At 37.7% G+C, this 22,444-nt stretch overlaps 1 protein-coding gene across 2 annotated transcripts in view; it reads right to left on the bottom strand.

Annotated features, from left to right (window-relative positions):
- SLCO4C1 (solute carrier organic anion transporter family member 4C1) overlaps positions 1–22,210 on the bottom strand; it is a 31,857-nt gene extending 9,647 nt beyond the window's left edge. The window contains exons 1-8 of one of the 2 annotated variants that reach the window (XM_054186654.1): positions 21,975–22,210; positions 16,425–16,688; positions 9,811–10,005; positions 7,063–7,159; positions 6,044–6,165; positions 5,013–5,128; positions 4,558–4,702; positions 2,801–2,996 (exon numbers count right to left, since the gene is read on the bottom strand). In XM_054186654.1, the coding sequence (XP_054042629.1) occupies positions 2,801–2,996; positions 4,558–4,702; positions 5,013–5,128; positions 6,044–6,165; positions 7,063–7,159; positions 9,811–10,005; positions 16,425–16,688; positions 21,975–22,188 (1,349 nt within the window). In that variant the 5' untranslated portion in view covers positions 22,189–22,210. Of the gene's footprint in view, positions 1–2,800; positions 2,997–4,557; positions 4,703–5,012; positions 5,129–6,043; positions 6,166–7,062; positions 7,160–9,810; positions 10,006–16,424; positions 16,689–20,821 lie in introns of both variants that reach the window. The other variant, XM_054186655.1, reaches the window with a different exon arrangement.
- Between the last annotated feature and the right edge of the window lie 234 nt (positions 22,211–22,444).

Below are 22,444 nucleotides of genomic sequence, written 5' to 3'. Positions count from 1 at the left end.
AACCTCCACAAAAAAAAAAAACAGTTTCCAAGTCAACTCACAGAGCACTCTCATAATTTATTCTTTCTGAATCATTTATCCAATAGCATAAGGAGTCAGACTCTTGGCTATTTTTCCAGAAGCTTATAAATTTGTTAAGCTACTACTACATATTTTAGTTGCTTATTCATTCATGGAAAGCAGTTTCAGAACTGGTAGTATATTAGTGATACTGGTCACATGTCCAACATGAGAGTGAATTAGATAAAACTAAAGCTTTTTTTACTTTTTATAATGGATATTGAGTAGAGAGATTTATTTCAGGATTGGTTAATTCCAAACTGCTGTAGAGAAGAGGTCTTCAGCAACAATTAAACTACATAACTGCTGAAGTTACACAAAACTATTAAATACAATTTAACTGTATTTAACTTAGGACAACAAAAAAATCAATTCAGCTGTACCTTTTGGTAGCTGTTCATTATCATTGGGCATGATATAGAAATATGGATATCTTCACATACTATTGTCTACACAACCTCTTCAGTATTCAACTGCTACATACAGATTCTTTTGCTCAATACGTAACTACAGACTTTCCACAACCAAAGCCTACATCCTAGTTTTCACAGTTCTGAAGTGTCCGCAGTAATCTCACAACTAGCATTTTTCCAGACAATGAAGCAGAGCCATGTTTTAAGTGTCAAATGTTAACAGTGGCCTTTGAATGTACTGTCAATTGATACAGCAAGTTGTAAAGATGGAATCAGAATGAGTGGTAACTTGGGTTTTAAGAATTATGCCCCGCCCGCCCCCCCTTTCCCCCTCAGTCATCAGTGTATTAAATTTGGTTTATTCATTTTGTATGCCTTCTGGTAAAAGCAATACAAACAAATGCTTAAGGTATCATGGCATTAAATTTCTACTGTTAAGAGAACTGGAAGCCTCACTGCTTCAATCTATTATCTGTCTCCTTATGTATTTTACTGTTTCCATATTTACCTACATGAGAGACCTGAAAAATATCTGGTTAGTCTTTCATGCCACTCTTTGCATTTTTGGGAAAATTTCATAATATTTGTCAGTTATGTTTATGACAATGATTCCCTTAAAGGACCTAGGAAAATGAATAGCCTTCATATTTTATGGTATTTGTGCATGTAGTTGCCTCCATGAGTAAGATGTTCTATGTTCTTCTATTTGTTATACATTAATTTTAAGTCAGTCAAAAAGCATGATAAGCATCAAGTGAAGAAACTGTATAAGCCTAACTGTTGATTAGATGTTTATCATTTTTTTCCTAGAAGCATTACCAACTTGCACATGCCTTGGACACTACAAAACCAATTTCACCCCCCTAACCCATCTTCTGCATTTTCATGGTGCAGTTCATGCTACTGTGTCAGTAAAATGCAAAGATCCTCTTCCCCATCCTATATAGGTTCAAAAGCTTTTTTTATGCATTGCAGCATAAGTTACACATGCCGCTTTTGAACAAGATAGTGTACCTAACCCTTTTCTAAAATGGGGGATTTGGAGAAAACAACAAAAAATTACTGGTAAGTTATTCACTCAGTTGCACAGCATGCTGTTCAAACTTATGATTTTTTCAAGTGGCAGCTAGCAGTCCCTAGCTACCAGCCTACTAGAGTTATTTTGCAAAACAGCATCTGGCTCTTTGGCAGACCGTCAAACAGCTGGAGCTGCCTCTGGCTCTGTCAATTCACAACAGAGTAACCGACCACTTGAGAGCACAGTTTTGTCACAGCTAGCTGCCTTCCTCCTGCTTTTAAACACTTGTCATGCTACAGAAATGCATACAATTTAAAACTACAACAACTGAAACATTATAATCTTATAGTTAATTCCTTAATAAGGCATGATTGGGCTTTTTATACAACATGGTGGTTATTTGATCTCATACATTCAATGTTGAAGTTTTAAAAGCAGACCTAGAAATCCATTTTCTAAAGAATGTTTATCCTTGCAGGTATTTATTTTTAATCTTGCTTCATTTTTACTTTCGCTTTTGCGACTTTTTTTTGCCCTAGAATTTTTATCATCATACTACAAGTATCTAAAAATGAGTGATAGATTGCGTTCTCATTAGGAATGAGAATTGTGTTGTTTAAGGGAAAGAAAAGTACATATTGCTTAGAGAATTCTTTCCTACACATTAGCCGAAAATGTTTTGAATTATGTTTCAGTTAACAGTGTTACTCTCCCTGTTTTATTCATCCACTCAGGTCACTGAGCTATGCTCTTTGCATTAAATTTCTACCTCTAACAGCTATTTTACAGGGAAAAAAGAAAGCCTCCTTCGTAAATGGAGGCTAGACGTCCTAGAACCTGATGCTACAATAACATCTTTGTTTTCTAGGGAAAAATTTGCAATCAGTTTAAGCTGCAGCGCACCTCATCGCTCTCTCATGAAATTGTTGCATGTGGCAGACTCCTTCCAGGAACAAACTGCAGATATTGTCAACAGCTAGTTAATAAAACAAGATACAAAAGACATGCTACTTCTGCAGAGATACAAAATTAGCTGTAGTCAATACAATTACAGAAACTGGGATATTTTGTTGTTGTTTTTGAGGACCACCAGGCTGCTCAGAACATTTTGCAGGCAATGTATCATTACATTTTCTTAGTCATCTACTACATAAAGATTCCAAGAACAAGGTTTTAGAGTTCCATAAAACATTTCAGTTTCATACATCAAGCTAAAATATGACATTTTTAAAGGTTTTGTATTCTGTGATGTAGCTTATCTATTTTAAACATTAACACCAAACCCAAGAGTGCATTAAAATATATTTACCCATTATACGTTTCAGAGACACCTGCGAAAGGTTCATTCCCACATTTAGCAAATAAAAACACTGTGTTTAACAGTAGGGCCACTGAACAAGTGCCTATCATGAACTTGATTATGCTTTTGCAATCCAGTTTGCACTTGGAAACCAAGATGCCACTTATGATTTGGCCTAGTGCTGCTGCTGGAATTAATACAAGCCCTAGAGGAAAACAAGACACCAGCAATTACACAAAAAAAGCAAGATATAATTAATGAAGTAGTTTAGAGTATAACTTTATGCTAACAAAAAAAAAACCAATCACAACAGTTACCTGTATCTTAAGATGTAGTCCACGTGATGTCATTTTCAAACCATCCTACCAGAATCTGACCATATGAGTAATTTATTCTACCCTTACATTATCTCTAGCCTTTCCAGGAGTTCAACTAGACAGCGTAATTTATAGTTGCTCAAAACCCAAGCTCAACACAGCAAAACTAGATTATTTAAGAGTACTACATACTGGGCAGGAATCTCTGAACCAAGGCAGTTTAAAGAGTTACCATGGTCCTTGGTAACACGTAAGACTATCTAGCTCAACATTAGTTCAGGTACAGCTACCTTTCAACATTAGCGTAGGCATTTCCTTAAAGCTGTACATTTGATTGACACTGTCAATATTTTCAAGTCAATATTTTGAACTCAAATCAGAAGAAATTCAGACAAGGTCCATAGACAAAAAAAGGAACACTCAGTTTTCCACTTCACTGCTGATTACTGTTTAACAATTGAGCATGTATTCCAACTTATTTCTGTTTAAAACTTGCAGATACTTTGTTTTGAAGCAATGATGTCTGAATAGCGATAGCACTGCCTAGTATTATCCAGGGAAGTAAGTCATTCAGAGTCTCCCCCAAACATATTTTTGTTGGAGAAAGAGCACTTCAACTAGCATATGTCTATTATATTGCAGCACTATATGGCTGAAGTAATTTAGCAAGACATATTCCAGGAATACTAAGTCTGCCATATTGCAAGCAGCTGTCGGCCTATCTGCCTTGATTTGGCTGCTGTTCTTTAGAAGTAATTGTATCAGAGTTAATGATGCAACCCTACCGACTGCAGCTCTTCCATCAGATTTCTTCTATTTGTTTCTCCAGCACTTAGCTTTTCATAGCCTTCCCCTGTTCTACCTATTACTGCTGCATATCAGATAATACAAGTAAGCAACAGTAAGGCAACAAGCAGCAGTTACACAGTAGTTTTATAATATATCCTAATTATTCATTTTGTTGTAAGCTCTCTCACTAGTAATGTTATGGTGGATTTGAAGAAGGAAAAGGCCAAGTCAGCCCCTTACTTGTGGTAAGCACAGCTTTCTTTCCAGCTGCCCTTCATCTTGCTTCCTTTAGTAGGGACTAAGGCTTAATGCTCCTTCAGCTGATTTTAAATGAGTAAAATTAATTGGTTTTCACCAAGAATAAAAAACTAAATAAATTACAGTTTCAGCAGCACACAAAATTTCATTCTACTTGGAATATGACTATCAAGGCTTCTGAACCTACAGACAAAAATTAGATTTGCACCCTTGATGAATTAAGTATCAGGGTTTTCACAGGGCAGGCAAGAATAATATAAAAATACTGTTTCTGCTGTGAAAACTGCATTTCATATAAGCATATTCACAAATACCTCAAAAAACACAAGATGCCTATATAAGCTTCCACCTATAATGTTAATAAGGTGTGCAGCACAAAATAAAAGTGAAAAGCCACATTACCTCCAAGAGTTGCTGAAAAACTTGATGTCTTTCCAAACTGATTTTCGATAAACTTTGGTAGAAATGTGGCAAAGCCAGTGGCAACTAAGGCTTCTGAAGAACTGGCTATTATTAGGCTCATAAGTACTGGATTCTTCAACAGTATCTATGGGGGGAAATTAGCATAACACTCAGGAAGTCATTTCATTGTAGTACCATGTAAACTAGAAGTCACATTTTAAACTAGAAGTCATAATTTAAAGCAGATACTCTCATGCAGAACTTGACTAATACGCTTTTCTTGCTTTAACAATCTTAAGCATCAACAAATATGCATTAAATTATTAGTAGCACTAGACACTTCCCTATTACAACACAATAAAGAAGCAACTACCTTTCTAAACACCTGTGTACTACCTGAAAAAGAATTTATTTTCTCAGAACATATCAGTTTCAGTAAATTCAAGATTTCTTACCAGGAGAGCCATGGGAAAGTCTTTAAAACTTTTTCCAATATTCTTGCTCTCAACAAGCACCTCACTGCCGTCATTATGAGTTTCAGAGATTTTTTCAGCCTGTATTTTTGCTGTTCCTAAAAATGAGCACATTTACTGACAATGAAAACATTGAATACCTGTGCTTTTATACTTAAAGTCAGAAAAAGCATCAAAATAAGCGTTTCCTTTCCTTGGTAAAACTAGTTCAGACATTGTAAGCCTTCTTAAATATTTTATCAGTACACATCCCTATAAAGATCAATAATGTATTGCTGCAGAAAGAAGAACTCGGCTGAATGCATCAGGGTTCCCTTGGAAGGCCTTGGCTGTAAGAAGATATAATCAGGGATATCCTAAGAATTTCAGACTATCCTGAAGCCCTTTCAATATATATATATATATAGTTATTTTTTTTTTTTTTAGAAGTGTCTTTACATTCTCCACAGTTCCCTACTTCATTTTTCCTTTTCCTTCATCATTTCTCTTTCCAAATAAACATAGTAAGATCTTTAGATGCTCTCCCAAGGGACTCCTAGATAATATCTGCCCGAACAGAAATTATACTAAAATTATTATTTTTAGAAGACTGCTCTGGGATATTTTGATTCATGCTTTGTTATTCCACCCAAAACAGTAAGGCAACAAAGACAACAATGCATGAGTTAAGTCAATGGAATTCCCGTATGATTCTTGGTGGGTAACACAGCAGCTTTAAATACAGGCCTGGATGATTAGCTGCAAGCCTCTTATAAACTTTTACCATCAGTTTCCATGCTGTACCTGTTTCTAGTCCTACCGTACATCCTTACATACGCAAGATCCTCCCTCTAGCCCATTCACCTTGTTTTAAAGGCTGCATATTGGAAGCAATGTATTTATCATCAGGTTTTAGCCAAACACAGTTTACTGAGAAACAGAATCAAAAAGGAATCACACAGGCCAGCAGTCTAAAATTCACAAGTGTAAACAAGTCTCTCTTCCAAAGTAGCCCATTGTTGTTAAACAATTACCTGGTAGGTGTTTCGGAAAGCACGAAAAAGGTATTATAAGAAGCCAAATTGCAAAACAGCATGCAACAAATGCTATCCACCATGCTCCAAGCCAACGTGGGTCATCTTGATCCATCTTTGTACTGGGAAAGTAATTTGGAAAAAGCAGGTTTACCATTCATTAATTTAAATCAGAAATTTCAGAAGTCAGTGAGCTGGAATTTATTTTTTTTTAATACTGATTTAAGAGAAAGACTTTGAATATTGTCATTTTCTTGTTTTTTACATGAATTAAATTTATTGTTTGCTTGTTTAAAGCACATTCATCAGCTTTATTATAACAATATTGCATTCTATACCAAATATAGCTTTCAACTCATTAGTCGAATTCATTCTGATTTAAAAGCCATGACTTGGCCCTGATTTTCCTGTAACGTTCTCAAGATACTGAAAAAGCTTTTTTTAGAAAGAATCTTCATAATCAATGAGTTATGTGAAAGCCAATAGAGAAGTTCACAGTGACATTGCATTGATCCAAAGTCCCTAAAACCCAGGAAATAACTGTAAATGAAGTTGTTGGTTTGGACATCAGTACAATTTATAACATTATTTTTTGAGTAGTCGACTGTTACTCAACTGGTAGATTTTCTAGCAAGCTCTTCCTGAGGAGGTAAGTACGGGTATCCTACCCTGCATATCCCACCTCAGAGAAACTTTGCACAAGAAATCAATAGTTGCAATCTAAACATAAATGAACAACTAATCAAAAGACAAAGCATTTTTTCTTAATCAGCTTTAAAACAGTTAATATCTCAAAAAGCTAGAAGTAAGCATTTGGTCTACAGAAAAACTTTCACACACAATGGCGTGACTCACTGTGGGACGTAACTCAACTTGTTACCAAGCTAAAGAAGCTCTTGAAGATGCAGTATTTTCCAAAGAAAAGCTCTTTCTCCTCCTTACATGGAGAAAAGCTGAAGATTTTAATCTGAATTATTAGGAAAAGAAAATAGAAAGCAAAAGACTAAGTTGTATCTTGCCTTTCTGGGATCTGGATATCAATATAAATATTAAGTAGCTGCCCTCCTAAGACGTAGCCAATAGCAGGACCCAGCAGTGACATGGCATAGCCAATTCCTAGAAGAGAAGATAAATACATCAAGTTCACCGTAAATTTTTAAAGCTTTCTTTAAAAAAAAAAATTCCGAAATCAACTTCAGACCAAGTGGTTTCTGTAATTCAACCTGTTCTTTCACTTTCATTACTTCCACCACAGCATGCAGAAGAAAAAATTCATAGTTGTCCCTTGACAAGAAAATTTGCAGCTCTCATTAAAAGCTGCAACTCCAGAGGTTCAGCAAAAAACACTTCACTGAAATCATCTTTATGCATTACTAGATTGCCTTTTGCACATCTTGTGCCTGCAATCACAATCCAGCTCGTGAAAAAGTTTAAGTGAGGTTGTTATGAGCATCAGTTACTAATAGTACATGCCCAGAACCTTTAAGAACCTACTTATTTTATTTTTATTTTGAGTCTTGTTGATTTTTAGATCTGCCAAAACCAGAAGCCAGGGTACCATTAAAACTTTTGGCATGGTATCTGCCACACATATGCATTACAATTTATCGATATAAGCCTTAAAATACAAAGCCAGGGCTCTTAACAGCTCCTGACAGTTCTAAAAAACAAACAAAAAACCCAACAAAAAACAAAGTGCAGGTGTAACCATATCCTACTAAAGAGCACTCTTAGGTTGACCCTTTTTTTTTTTGGCCTTAGGACAAGATTTTCTCAGTGTTACAATAGTCTCCCTGGCCAGCCAGATTTCTGTTGCAATGCTGGCAGGAGCATTGTCTCCACCAATAAAGGTTTGCAACTAATAGTAAAAAGCTGTCTAAATAATTAGTAAGACAGGCATCCTTACTGCTGATATTCTATTGAAGGTTGAAGAATCTGGATTTTTCCAGAGCACCTGGATTCTGAGTATTTAGTATTATTTCACTCTCTGTAGACAGCAAGAAAGAATGACAAGAGGATGGGGTGGGAAGGTGCAAGAAGGGGAAGGGATGTAGAAGGGGCCACTCAATTATCAGTAAGCAACCACTGATATTGAATGGACATATCCCAGATTTTTCTGTATTTTGGAAATAATGACATGCTCATAGGATCTTACGAGTTAAGTCTATATTCCACCTACAGAAATTCAAGCCTATCTTAAAAGGTGTCTATTCCCTCCTACATATCATTCAATTTAAATTACCATTTGGAATTGCTTAACTTTTCATTGGCTTTAAACATAGATGCCTCAGCTCAGCAAGAGAAGAACAGTCATCATGAAAATGCACCCAGTTTCAGAAGAGAAAGAAACTACTAACTTATGAATTGCAAACTTATAGTCTAAGATGCTAGCAGCTATTTACAGACACTAGCAGAAAGTTTTAGGGTTTTTTTTTTTACTGCCTTGCACAAGCCTTCTTGCATTAAGCAAAGAAACACAATATATTTTAAATCCTCAATAAGTTGCATAAAAGCAAGAAAAAGAAGTGAAGCTTAATGTAGCTACCTGTCCACTCACTTGCATTCTAGTTTTGTTATATTAGGCAGAATACACTGTTTTTTTGAAGTCAGCAGTTGTCTGAAGATTGCACAAGCACTGATTTATTGTATTGGTCAGTTACATTTTAAGTACAAACAGAACACTGAAACCATTTTCCTGAGTTTTCAGGCCACTTCTTGATCCTCTAATCATGCAGACAGCCCTAATTCTGCTCTATTTATTTTACTGGCCTCAGAAAAAAAAAAGTGTAATAATCCTCTCCCTCAATATAAAGAAACAGCAAAAATAAAAGCTGTCTTTGTTATTTAAGATTTAACAAATGCAACTATTCTATTTATTGGAATCAAATGAAGTGGCTTACCCGGAACAACTAATCAAGAATTGTGTGCAAATAGATGATGATTTCAATTTTGCCCTCTAAAATATTGATTCAGTCTGGAAAACAGTCCAGGAACCTAAAAGCTTTTAATTCCTCCTGTGAGTTACCAATATGGCTAACATACTTTTACCAGGTTACACCTAAAATTTAGGGAAAATAGCAAACGTCTTCATACCCATAGAAGACACAGACTGCAATGAGCCTGGCAGTAAAAACACACACAACCCAGAGAATGCTGACTGGAAAGACTAAAAGCCAGTGCTGAGAATTAGTATTCCTTAGCTTTCAAACAGCCCTACAGTAAGACAAAACACATTCTCCATGTTCCTAGGCAATCACTTTACTTTCAGTTAAGGAACGATACTTCCAGTATTTACTCTATGTGGCTAGAGGACTGTATTGATCACATGATCCACAGGAGTGTCCCTGCACTGAGGGGACAGCCTACTGACAGAAAGTAAATAAATAAAACCATTAAAGGATACAGTAAGATCTGGCTACGACCTGATATACAGTAGTTTTCAACACGTGTAACACTAAAAAGCAAATTTTTTCTACAAATAGTTTTGTTGTTAATGGACAGGCTATTTAACCACTTAAATCACTTTCAGTTACTGACATGAAAAAACAGGACAGGTGCAAAGTAGCCTTACCAAGCTCTGCAAAATAACTATTGAAAAGACTTTATACTTATAGCAGACTAATACCTAACTTGCACAGTAACTGATAAAGAAACACTTTACACACATAAGTAAACAATAATACTGATTTAATTAGAGGAATTCATAAAAGCATTTGAAAGGCTTTGATCTACCCAGACAATGTGTTATAAACAGTTTTAAAAGTTACCTATATAAAGGGAAGACTTGTGTTTTGGGACACTATCATCAATAAAAGCTGTCCCCAAAGTATATAGTGGAGTTCCTCCAACTCCCAGCAGCAGCTGTCCCAGGATAAACACATACAAATAGTTGTGAAGTGAAGACTTTGTGCTGGCATTGCAAGTGAAGTTAGCAGAGCTTGCTCCTGGAACTTGACATGTATCTGAAAGACAGAGACAGCAGGATTTTAAAATTCTGTTACCCAGCTCATCACAGTCCAACTGAAGAAAAACCTGTACTGAAAGTTAAACTACATACGAAGTGCTGTTAGTGCCAGGCTCCCATTATAGTTTCCAGGCCTACTAATATATCCTACATGACAGGGCCATAACCTTCTATGACATCATATCTCCCGAAAGAAATACTATCATGGCTTGGTTTTTGTTTCCTTATCGATAAGGAAAGATGGATGCAATTGTCTTATTAAAACATTTTGCCTTATTGAAAGCATTATTGACCAGATGTATGCAGAAAAAAAAACACACCAAAAACTGCACCAAACTGTCAAACGGTCATTCAACAGGTTAGTGAATACTCCTAGGTAACAGACACTTCGTTTTGTTCTTGTACCTTATAATGATTCTGAGGAGCACTAACAACAACTTCCACTCTTAAGTGACAGAGCAGCCTGAGCAACCTGAGTAAAGTTGGACTGCTGGAGAGGAAAGCACAGTCATCAGAGTCACAAGAAAAGATAATCCTCCCTTCTCATACACTGTTTTGAGAAGTGTTTCCCTAAAAAAAGAGAGAGACACCTTAAAAAACCACACCACTATCTCTTGTAGGGCATACAACGCCGTATGTCCAGAATTAGAAGTCAATGTAAAGCCTCTGTAGTTGTCCAAACACACAGACAAAGAGGGAAGCAGAGGTAAAATAGCTTAAGGTTGCATCTGCTCCTGTAATGTTTGGCACTATGAGGAGGGAAGAGAAAAGAGGAACTGAAGACAGGGAGTATGTTTTCTCTTCTCCTTCCTCTTGCTATCACTGCATTTTTAGTAGCAGACAGTCCCAAGTGACAAGATGAAAAAGAGGACTGTGGTTCTTTCCAGGTTTTTCCATAGAAGAGGGTACAACCCTAAAGACAACAATAAACCCTTTGGTGGAAACAGGCCATGCTGAGCAAATGTATGAAAACACCCTTCAGGTCAGGTGAGTAGACCGCTTGATTCTCAATACTTTGCTACAAAATTATCACATTGTTTTTCCCAGGTCCTTTTCTACTTAAGAGCACTTTTTACTGAAGCAAACAAAGGGCAAGCTTGTCCACACTTCGGGCTCACAGGACATAACACACAAGAAAGCGCTTGCCACACAGCAGATATTTAAAGAGAGCTGCCTACGCTGATGTTATAAATGCATCCATGGGCTTCACCCTGTTTTCCTCCAGAAGGAGCAGCACTATAGTGGTAGTAGAATCATGTAGCACACAACAGGTAATTCAGTGCTGTTGCACAGAAACCGGTCAACGTAGTCATGCAAAAACTTCAAGAGGAGGAATCATTAAAATTTTCATTCATTTCCACTTAGGAACAATCCTCATTTTAATGCTCTAATGAAGGCATGCAGGGAACATTTTATTATGAATTACTACTCTGAAAATTAAGTTTTTTAGAGTGTATTTTCCACTTATTGTCAATCTGCTCTCTTTAGCGAGATTCCTCTTTTCTGCAGGAAATTAAGTCTTAAACCAGGATAACTTCATACCATTTACATGCACAGTTTCTAAAACTGACTGTAGAAGGACATCATGTCCTACAATATCTTGCTAATATACACTTATTCGTGTATAGCACATATATACAATATACCTGCTGTCATAAGTTACATTCTAATACTCATTGGGCAAGTCCAAAACAGCATTTAGATAGTTATTTTACTGGATTGCACAAATAGTAGTATCTTGTTAAAACATACACATCAGAAAACAAGCAATGCAGAGCAAGAAAATGACACGAACCATGTTCAATGACAAAAGTGTAGCCTAATTTGAGATCTACAAATAGCTTCATGAAATAAGCAGGTTACCTATGCTTGGTACTGGTGGTCTAACTCTGGCAGACTGTGGTTCTTCATGAATCCCCATCCTCACCCTCAATGTCTCAGTTCATGTCAATCTAAAAGCCTGTGCCACTGTGTAACTAATTGATTATAGCCTCTCTCCTTCAGTTTTCTAACTCTTCAGTTTATATGCCCTAGGAAATTTATCCTGATGTTGAGAGGAGAAAAAGCTTATCACAGTAGTTTGTTTTCAGAACCACATAATCAGGTATAACTACAAAATTAAGAGAACAATCAATATGCACTTTAATACAATTAGAATACTTTTATTTGCATCAGCTATCGGGCCTCTTTTTTTTTTTTTTAAGATCAGCAAGTACACTTGGTCAGTGCAGTTAGACCATATTTCATATTTCCAAGAAACACTTTAAAAGCAAAGATGATTTACCACAAAACTATGAGATTAGTTTAAACCAGCATGTCAGAACTGCCATCAAAGAACAGTTTACTCTCTCAGCCATTCGTGTCATCCCCTTCTTGTACCAGTCCAAGGTTTAAGCAGATTGGTAAAGTGACACAGGTTAAATCTAACCTGAAGTAGATCCAGAAGCCTGTTTGCTGCTGTCATAAGAATGGTGGAGAGGGAAGGCACTGGCTTTTACACGGTCAAGAAAGTCTAACCTGAGATAAGCCAAGCTCTAAGAGAAGTTCAACGTGTGTGACTGGCCATGTTTAACTACTGTTTCCTCATTAAACTTGTTTTCCCTTCTATAAATCAGTGAATTAGACTTGCATTTTAAAGAGCACAACTGCATTAAAGGCAACGCCATCTAACAGAGTTAGTCATTATAAACCTTCTTGCATGCTTTAATCCAACACATCTACCTGAATCCAAGTTATGTAAAGACCAAAATATTACCAAATATCTAATGCAACATACTACCCAAGAAGGCGGAACCAACTGTGAGAAGCTTTAGCAATTACACTAAATAGAAGACAGGTCAAGACTAACCTTACTCACTTCTCAAACTGCAGCCAGTAGGTGCGGGGGGGTTTTGTCTTTTGAGGGGTGGGGAATAGTTTAAAGAGAGTTGCAAGAAATAACACACAGCTTGTTTTCTAGTTCTTTTTAAACTTAAAAATTTGTGCACCCTTTAAGTCTTGAATAGGAAAGCCACTCAAAGCTTCAATGAATATGTTGAATGAAGACTAAGTTCTTGGTTTCTAAGGACAGATGTTACAGTATTACACAACATCTAAGTAGTACAGAGAAACAGACCAAACAGTGTAGAGAACAGCAGCACTATCCATTATTCAACTAATGAGATAGTCTCTTCAGAGAGCAAAATCAACAGAAAAAAACACAGAGATAGTAATGGTACATGACAAAACAGTCAAATTAGAGGCTGGCATCACACATATTCTATTGCCATTAGTACCCAAATGCCATAGTCTTTTTCACCCTTTAATTGTCCTCGACATGTTCTGGGAAAAAAAGATCAATTAATGCCCTCCTGAGAAGATTCACTAACTCTCAGACTCTAAATGACTTATCCACCATCTGAGTTTCCAGTAAAACAGAGAACTGAAGAAAGGCGTTCAAGTCATTCTTCCTCTTCTCAAATCAAGCACAAACATTTCAACTCAAATGGCTAAGACTTGTTATTAACAAAGATATTTCATTTTTCCAAAGACATCATTCACATCCTGTAACTGAAGAGACTCATGGAATAATTCAAGTTGGTAGAGGCAACAGGGACTCATGTAGTTCAACCTCCTAATCCAAACAGTGTCAAAACTGAATGCAGACCAAATTGCTCAAACCTTTATTCAGCAGGGTCTTAAAACCCCTAGAGATACAGACTGCACAGTCTTTCTGGGTAATCTATTGCAATGCTTGACTGTCTTCACAATAAAGTTACATTCCTTGTGTAAAGTGAAGAGCTACACTTCAAATTTGCTCTGACAGACATCTTTTACAAACTTAAGCATATTTCAGTAAGATCCAAGATGGAAGTTTAAAAGCACATTGCTTATAGTATCTGCAGTTTTCACAGTCCTTTGTACTGTCTACCAGTAATAAAACACAGAACCGTTTCATTACAGATAAACCACTAGATGGAGCTTCTGACTACAAATATCAGAGCCAGCTGAGACACTGACGACCCTATGTAACCTAAAAAAAAAAGTTTTATCAGAACAAATAACTGGTTACATCTAGATTACAAATTTGAGTCTGAAGCCTTTCTGGAGATTAGACAAGACATGTTTGTTGTGGCTACAAATTTTGGTAAATAGGTAGACCACTGGTTAACTGCTCTTTCAATATGAAAGTGGATTAAACTATTTCTAAAGAATGTTTATTATGATAAATAATTCAAATTGAGTAGTTTTGTAGAGTACGATATGTATATACTCAGAATAAAAGTAAATTAATACCTGGAGGTAAAACAGTAAGTTCCGGGAAGTCTGTAAGCCTTATAGTGGAGGCTAGATATATTTTGTATTCCAGCCTAGATCTATTAAATGTTAAAGTAGCCATATTAAATGTTGCTCTGAACTATACTTTGAAGTTGTCTTGCAAGTGAAACTCATGGTACTTACATATAACAGATGAACATAAGTAATCAAGTAACCAACTAGGAACTGTTCAAAAGTAAATTAGGTGGTAGATTTTACACTTAGTACAAAGCATCAAACAAAGGAGCCTAGTCCTAATCCATTAAAATCTCTATAAACTACTCATCCAAAGAAATAAGCAAAGAAGCTTTTTTGGGGGTGTTGCTATTAATTCTGCAACCAAATGTATAGTTAAGACACTTCACCAACGTCAGAACTAGCTAAACCAGACATTCTATAAAATCATGTACTGTGGTTCACTTAACTGTTAAAGGATGCCATTGCACAGCACGTGCAGGTTTACATTGAGTCTGTCATAGTGCAGACATTTCCTACACTCTGCAGTCATTTACCTCTGATAGTGTTTTGTTTAAATCAGCTTAACTGCTTAAATCTGTTCACCACAGTCACAGCATAGGTACCTGCATTACAGCATTCAAACCAGCATGAGTTCAGTCAGATTATAGTGCCATGGAGAAGTTACATGTTCCATTTAAAATTTTTGCTACAGCTTTTAGATTTCAAAAGTCCATGTAGAACATGATCCCTAATAAAGTATCAAGACCCCTACAGCATCTTTAATGATGGATGAAGTGGCAGATGTTTGATGAGACAGTAACAGCTTCTTTGAGATTTCAACCCAAATTGGTAGGACCAGTTGCTATAGTTGGCCATCTCCCGTCACACTCCCACCCTGTCAGAACCTTGTTTCAATAAAAAAATAAAATCAGGTTGGAATTTTTTTGTATTAAATTCAGCTTCTCTTCCATACTAGAAAAGCAGGGAGTGTAATACTGAAACTGAAATTGTAGAGAAATGGGACTGTAATACAGTCAGGAGTAAGTTGTTGTCCCTCTACTAAGGGGTAACAATCATCTGCTTATAGCCTCCCAACACTGAAGAGTTTTTTCTTTTGGCCTTGTTCAGTTAAAAGTTCAATTGACTTCTGCCTCATATCCTCGTTTATTAGAAGGTGAACAATTGCTTACCAAAGTTATTTAACTAATGGTTGATTTCTGGACAGCTCATGGAAGTGTGTGATGTGATTAACACCTAAACTAATTTGAGAATCAACAACCGGAAGACTGAGAACCTTCCATGAGATTGCCTAATAGCTACTGATTTTTTTTTTAGTGACCACCCTAATGTGCTTAGTCATTGAAGACATAAGTCTTATTAAACACTACAATAACAATTAAGACAATCCTAAAAGATTAAGTCATCCTGCTTTAAAGATATCTAGATGTTTCTTTATTAGTTACAGGTGTGCCACTAAGTTGAGATGCAAATAGTTGGCATTAAGCACACTACACTTAAAGCTTTGTTTTATGAGGAAAGATATGCAAGATCCAAGAGCAAGCTACTCCCACAATTTCAGTACTACTTTGTTCAGTATTGTTCAGTACTGTCCCCTCTTTATTTCAGAGACCCACAAGTTTCAATCAACATTTTAGAAGAACTTAGTGAAACTTGTTAATGAATTACTCAAGACGCATTTAATAGTTCAAAACCCAAAACAACTGTAACACATAGCCACCTTTCAACAAGAAGACTGTAGGTCTAACAGCCTTCCTGTAATATTTATTCCACACCACTGACCTAACTTGCATGCCTATTCACAAAGAAATGCCAGATTTTTATTTTTTTTTTTTTACACAAAGTGAGCTTTAATTGCATTAATCAATGCAAGTCAAAAAAGCACTTTATTCAAACGTTGCTTATGAGCAAGAACTGACATTGACACTCAGATCTGTTCTGAAAAAGAAAGTTCACTGTGCAGAGAGACAGATCTTGAACGTACAGATTCCACAGAACCATTTCATTTTCATTGTTAGAGATAATAGCCTATTTTTAGGACTTTGACAAAGATTAACTAACTTGTACCAAATCAAGAGTTGCACCAAGTTGCTATAGAGATTTATTTTTTTTTTAATCATTTTCAAAACATAAGGATAAACTTACCTTCAAGTTTAGCTCCATACTGGTATTTTCCACTACTGAAGTGTGGTAAGGAAAATATAAGTGAGCCCAATCCTAGCATAAACGCTGAGAAAGCAAGCCATCGTGGTTTGTGCCCTCTTTCTCCAAAGTAAGATACAAACAGTGACAATATACAAAAAGCAATGTCATAGCTTGCAGAGATTAAGCCAGTGAGGGAACTGTTCAACTCATAACGCTTCTCAATTGTTGAAATACTAATGTTAATCAGGCCATTTACCACAATACCTACAAAAAGAAAAAAGGAGATAATTAGTCAAAGATACTGTAATTTGACAGACTTGCAAGGGTAAACTTACCATCATGTGATGGAAGGGTTAAAATGACTGTACTTACAAAGCTACACTTTAGGGTCTTTATTAGCTTTAAAATGCAAGTATATAGTGGATTGATAGAGCACCAACTTAAGCCAGCCAAACTGCACAGGACCTATTGAATTTTGTTCTCTCCTGTGGGCATTAAAGATGCAACACTCAAGTATTAAGACGGCAAAATACCATGTCTCAAGTTCTGTTCATGTATTAAGGTTCCAGATTCAGTTTGAAGTATGGACAGATTTCAAACAGAATGCATTACAGTATCATAAGATACTGTATAAGTTAAAAGGAAATTAGTCAAGGTTATGACTTGCATCAGAATACAAGCTACAACTGAAGCAAGTTCAGGACATAGCTTTCAAATAATGATTGTCAAACAAACATCATTTCTTCCCTGCCATCATAAAGAGAAGATACATGAAGGCTTTTGAACGTCCTTCCCCTATAATATAAAGAAGTGTAAAGCTTTTTAAAAACACTTTGTAACTGTTTCAGCATAACTGAGGTGATCTACTTTAACTGAGAAAAAAGTTCGCCCTCTGAATCTTGAGGTTCCCTGAGGCAGAAATATCAGGCAACCTGGAGAAAAGGTCATGCACAAGCTGTCCTACTTAGGCACACGAGAACTCCCAAAAACTGATCCAGAAGTATAAGCAAGTAAGCTACAATTGCCAGTGCATGCTTATACACACTGTCCATGTTTACAGAAGTGTTGTCTCTAGACACTAACTAAAATCTCCCATCCTGCATCACATTCTGTTCATATGTGAAACACCAAGTAGTTAAACTCACAGGAGTTTACTTTTAACAGTCACAAAACAGGATTCTGTTAAAAATGAGGTGAATAGCTGTACTTCATGACAGTGACAGATAACTTCAGGGTAGCCTAATTAAACTGTGCCCATAATAAAATATTTACCCTGGAAAAAAGTTAGGAAGTCTTGAAGTCACAGTTGCAAACAAGATTTAAGAGTTCTGTAAACTCAGAGGCAACTGATTGAGCATCTCTCATGACACAGGCCCTACAGTTATCCTTCCTCTTTCTAAAATTCAAACACGATTCTTTACTGTCATTCCAAAACCAGATGAGAGGGACAGATGACTAGGGACACTAATGGATTTAAGTTAGCTTTCAAGAAGAATTGCACCATCCAGAAGAGCAACTACACAGGCTGAACTTCAACAGATCTGCTTAAAGTGCTCTACATAGTAAAAAAAAAAAATATTACTCCAAATCTGTGATCAACCAGCTATTTTCTTATCAGTCCAATTCCCACCATAACTAAACACTACAGCTTTCTATAAGGAGGCAGTTCTTGGCACAATCTTAATTTTCTAATACGCTACTACAGCCGCTTTATTAAGAATGCCAATTTCACCTGTCAGTCTGACCACCACCTTTAAATTCACAAGGGATTCACAGAAGTATTCAGGTGTTCCTCCACTGCCTTTTTTTATACATTTGGCAGCTTGCTTCTTTTCTTCTTAAGGGAGCATTGACCAAAGAACAATACTAGCATGAAGGAATGAACAAACAAGCATTTCCCATTTGCTAACACTTGAAACATTTACTAAGGCCTTAAAACATTCACATGAAGTAGGTGTGCTATGTAACAAGTTGATTACAGAACTAGAAGACAGTCTCTTTTACCTGTGGTTTAAGTTGCTACCTTTAATTTACATCCTAAAAGCCATAAAACCCTGCAGTTAATTTTATCAAATAATTAGACTTCATCTGTAAAATGTAGATATGATGAATGGTAGCATAACTTCTCTAATGCCATCATCTAGCAATTAATTAGTCTCTTCAGATACTGGCTGATCTCTTCAGATCTCTGGCTGATACTAACTTGATCTGAAACACAAATCCTACAAGGCCATCTCAACATTTAAATAGTAGTATAGAGATTATTTTTTAACTATTCTCACCCAAAACCTTCTTGTCCTGCCCCATCTGTTAGAAGTTTAGGTACAGTGTGTACTGACCCACAAAATCCAGATTAATCATAAGCCAACTTCATTTGCCCTAATGAAAAACAGGCATATTTTTCCTTCATCCATTTAAAAAAAAAGTTGCTTTACATTTGTTGTAAGTATGGTAGCTTTAAAGCAGTGGTTCGCAGCCACCAAATTAAAAAAAGAAAAAAGAAGATAAATTTAAAAGTCCTTCCAGCAACAAATCTAATCAGAGTATAAAATATTAGTGCTATCCAAAGTTTTCAGACAAATTAGACCAGACCAGTTTCAGACAGTGGTTCTGTTGTTTTGTTTAAAAAAAATTATTACTGACATGAGGAATAAACAGTCCTTCTTGTACTCAGAGTGACATACCTTCTGTCTTGTTTGCTACTACAGCTATGAACAGCAGTATATCCATGTTCTGTATTACAAGATGCAATCATAATTTATGCAACTCCAAGTGCCATACAGAAAGGTATCAGTCATGTAACCATGTTCTATGCAAAAAAAAAAGTGTTTTCAATTCTGGAAATACAGGTTTTGCACACACTTGAAGCGGAAACAGCCAGAAATGAGGAGTTATGTTTCACTTGGGATCTTCTGAGAAGCTGAAATACAGCAAATCAGGTGCTAATGATAACGATAACCTCTTTCCTAGGGCAGCCTGAAAATGGCCTGATAAATACATTCCTTCAGTTAGACACACACATACAAAAATCTACACACATATCCCAGGTCACTGCAGATAACTGCCCACTATGTTCATTCATTGTTTCTAGTGTAACAATTTGTATACATCACAAGTGTGTTAAGGATTACTTCATTACTCTTCAGTGCATTAGGAAATAAACTTTCATGGAGATTTATTACCATTAGCAAGTTTTATAGATATACTTTATCATCCTCAGTGATTGTTTCTGTAATTTGGAGGGTAAATTAAATAATTAGATCCAAAGCTAAAGCACAGTACTAGCTCACATAACTTCAAAACCACAGTTGGTTTTTGTGTGCTTTTATCTAAACTCTGAAGCTGCAAGACCTGAATATTTTCACAGTCCACATGCAGCACTGAATTTCTTGTCTGAAAGCGATTCTTGTTTTTTCTGCTTCTCAAAAAGACTTGCAACTTGAGTCTGCAGTGCCCAGTTTCCTTTCTATGATCTAGCCAAAGGAAAGGTACTTGTTCAGAAAATCCAGATAACACATCATTAAGAGTGCCACAAGGTCTACATCAGCTTTCAAAATAAGTATCAGAAGTTTCCTTACATTAAGGCCCTAAATCTGAACTAGATTAGATAGGTACCTCTCCTGAGGTCTGGCACACATCTCCAGTCAGATAACAGGAACAAGACCTGGATAAGTGGCATAACCACCACCCATAGCATCCTACGGGGTCAGAGATTCTTATGATACAAGAGCTTTTTGACTGTGAACCTATCTATACTACTACAAGATAAAATTTAAATGATACTGAATTCATTATTCAGCTGTGCAGATGATCAAATCAGCACAGCAAACTGGATTTTAAGAAATACTACTACAGCAAATTTAGAAGTGTTGGAAATATTCAAGATTTTTTGACTAGTGTAATATAATCTGAGACTTTTCAGTGTCACATTCAGGGCATTTTTGATCACCTATCCATATTCTTAAACTACAAAAATACACACACGTGATCTAAAAGTCTTCTACCACTCAGCTGCCATTGAAATCTGCTATGTAAGAAGCTCTTCCACCCCGCCCTTTCTTTTAAGTATGTTAGAGAAAATAAATTTGAGCTAACAGCAGGACAACTGCAACAGTAATCACCTCCTAGTCCTACCAGCTGTAGCATGGCCTTTCAAATACAAGCAAGAAACAACAGGCTCTGCCCAGAATTCTCTAGATGCTTCTTTCCTAACACAACATGTGTATGCTAAGAAAAGATCAGATTCTGAACAGGTCGAAATCAGAAAGAGTTCATAGAAACACATACTGAGACACACCAGTTCTTCTAAGGATTTTACAAGCAACACAAGTAGGAATCAGATCCTTCTAGGTTTTAAGCAAACTCCTGCTCAGTTCTCCTCAGACCATCCCAGTTACCTCAGCGTAGTTCCAGGCAGGAATGCAGCCATCCATATCCCACATGTCTTCAGCATAGGCTGCCTGCTCTTCTAGCACTGAATCTCTTCTCCTACATGCCCACCCACCACTCTACAACAGTCTCATTCTTTATGAGCAACAAGGATGAGCTTTAAAGACTCCTAGTTTTTCAGGGAATAGTTTTCTTTTCTAGCTAGTCCAATGAACTTGAAGGGTTCTGAACATTAATCCAGTATCTCAATTTGACGGACAAATATCTAACCTCAAGTTTGTACATTTGGTACACTACAATGTCCTCTCTCCCTCAGCCATTATCACTGTTTTCTAAGCCTAAGGCTTGCCAAAGCCCTAACAAATCTTATTACATAAAACCAAAAATACGGGCAAGAATATCTGAAGCGGAACAACAAAAAACCAAGAGTAAGATAAACTTCAGGTTCCCCGCCAGGTTAAGTTAAACTGTTAGCTAAGTGTTAGAAAGATGGCTGCACTGGGATCCACAGAAGAAAACCAGATTTTTTTAAAGCCATCTTAATTACCCTAAGGCCCACCCAGCCATTCCAAGGTACCTTTTTAATTGGCAGGCAGGTAACAAAGCATATGCAAGGGCACTAACGCTTTGCCTGTTGTTTTGTATCATGTGTTTCACACCCTGGCTCATGTGTCTCAACCCGTGAAGCGCATATGGAGCACTGCTCCCCTGTGAGCAATGGGGACGCAGCACAGACAAGAGCATGAAGCACAGAGCTCACGGAGCCATGGACTCAGCACTGGTCAAAAAGATAGGTGGGAAAGAAGGAAAAGAGGAACAGAGTGAGATACAGAGAGTAATATTGTATGAGCAACTTCCCTATCCAGGGCACTAGGCTACTTACTTCCCCCAGTGAAGCCACTACTGTCACTTTTCAGCAACAGCACCAGACTTGGGCAGCTGGAGGAACCCTGCCTCCCCCTATCCACCACCCAAATCGCCAACACTCTCACACTGTCTTCCCCAGCCCGGGCTCCCACCTGGCTTCCCCCGCAGCTCCAGGATGGGCAGGAAGATGCACCCAGAGCAGCAGAAGGCCAGCAGGGGCCAGGTCCCAAGGGGAGGTGGAGAAGAGGCAGGGCAAGGCCTGGGGCTCTGGACAAGGTTGTAGGGACGGGTTACCTTGGAAGATAGCCAGGAGGCTGTAGGCAGCCAGGTAGCCCTCAGGGTTGTTGCAGAGCTGCAGAGCCTTAGGGGTGCAGCGGCCCCACCCGCAGGGCCCCTCCTCAGCCGCCGGGACGCTGGCATCCACCTCGGTGGGACTCGCCTGGCGCTGGCGGCCGAGGTCGGGGCTGGACGGCTCAAACACCGGGTTCTCGATACCGCCACCTTTCATGGCGCTAAGAAGCCGCTGCCCGGCACCGACTGCAAACGACACTCGCCGCAACGCTCCTCTAAATACCACGAGGGCGGGTCGGCCCTGACGGGGGCAGGTGGCGGCGCTTTCCCCCTCCTTCTGAGGAGGGCGGTGCGGCCCGGCCCCGCCCCGCCCTGGCCGTTGGGGACCGTGTCCCCCAGCTTCCCGCCGGCCGGCGGGACCCCTGGCCTTGGTGGTTGCCGCCTCTGAGCCCGGGGAGGGGGCTGCAGTGGTG

The sequence above is a fragment of the Rissa tridactyla genome, chromosome Z, assembly GCF_028500815.1.
Source record: "Rissa tridactyla isolate bRisTri1 chromosome Z, bRisTri1.patW.cur.20221130, whole genome shotgun sequence".
NCBI lineage: Eukaryota > Metazoa > Chordata > Aves > Charadriiformes > Laridae > Rissa > Rissa tridactyla.
This window is presented reverse-complemented; position numbering and strand designations above follow the sequence as displayed.